The 1,287-nt window shown below is 25.6% G+C and overlaps 1 protein-coding gene across 1 annotated transcript in view; it reads left to right on the plus strand.

The window, feature by feature from the left end:
- Window positions 1–299: 299 nt before the first annotated feature.
- LOC117170037 overlaps window positions 300–1,287 on the plus strand; it is a 4,952-nt gene continuing 3,964 nt past the window's right edge. The window contains exon 1 of the mRNA XM_033356556.1: window positions 300–391. Within this exon, the coding sequence (XP_033212447.1) occupies window positions 358–391 (34 nt within the window). The 5' untranslated portion in view covers window positions 300–357. The remainder of the gene's footprint in view (window positions 392–1,287) is intronic.

Consider the following 1,287-nt stretch of genomic DNA (forward strand, 5'->3'; position numbering starts at 1 on the left):
ATCTTTTGTGGGTATTTCGTCATTCTTTTTTTAAATGGAATTTTTGTGTTGACAATAATTTACTTTGAAATGTTTTATTCATTAATTGATGTAAAATCTTTCATAAAGCTTAGCAGCAATTCTGAAATTTATGGCTTGCTCTGTTTCGTAGAAATGAATGTCAATAAAAATAATGAGAAACATTTTCATTATTTATCCTCTGTTGCGTGCTGCGCGTATCTGATAAGAATCTGAAAGATATTTTTCCGTTATATGTTTGTTTCCGGTTTGAATGTGTGAGAATTTTAAAAGTCTTTCTTATCATTGTCTCGATATTCAGATCCAGAAAGTTCTGTTCAAATTCATCCGTTCTTCAACATGAAACAAAGAGTAAAATTTTTGGTTTTATTGAGTAAGTGATCTTTTTTGTTACGGATGTAAATAAACAATTTCGTGTAATTTCAGCCCAGATTTAAATTGAAAATTATTTCTTTTTGTAAGTTTACGTAATTTGTTATTCGCTCATTTAGTTATTTGCTAAAAAAATTCCTTTGTTTTGCAATTTTTAGCATAGGAAATTTTCCTTTTCATTGAAGTCACTTTTTTCTACTAAATGATATATACGTAGCAAATATTGCCACTTGATAACATTTCACATTGTTTACAAACAATTCTGACAAACAAATTGACTTAAACCGCACAATTAAAAATATAAATTTTATACTTTTTCAACCTGAAGATTTTCGTTTCTTTAAATTCACAGTCTGATAAAAAATTCGTATTTTTGGAAAGGAAATTCAACTTTCTGATGAAAAAATATGTCTTTTCTGCTTGAAAATTTAACAATTGAATTAAAACCTTTTTTATTAAACGAGAAATCTTAAATTAGTACAAAATTTAACTGTGTTGTTGAAAATGTCTTTGGTCTTCGAGCTCCTCTCTAAATTTTTTTCTTAAGTAGCACCACTTTAGGTGAAAATTGATTCTTCTTTCCGATAATTTAACGATTCTGTTCAAAAACTTTTTATTATTATTTTTTTTCAAACTACTGTTTCTTTTATGGTTTAAAATGTATATTTTATATTGTAATTTGAATATTTAGTTTGCAATTGATTTTTGTTTTTGTAAAAAATTAATCTTTTCTTGTTAGAAATTAAATTACAGGGTTGAGAGTTGAACTAAGCAACAATCTTTTGTAATTAAAATGTTTCAACACTTTTTATAACTATAGAAATGTTTGTATGATGATAATAAGTTTGTCATTATATTATTCTTCATAAAAAGGAACGATCGGGAAAAATAAAAACA

Source organism: Belonocnema kinseyi, chromosome 3, assembly GCF_010883055.1.
Source record: "Belonocnema kinseyi isolate 2016_QV_RU_SX_M_011 chromosome 3, B_treatae_v1, whole genome shotgun sequence".
Classification (NCBI taxonomy): Eukaryota; Metazoa; Arthropoda; class Insecta; order Hymenoptera; family Cynipidae; genus Belonocnema; species Belonocnema kinseyi.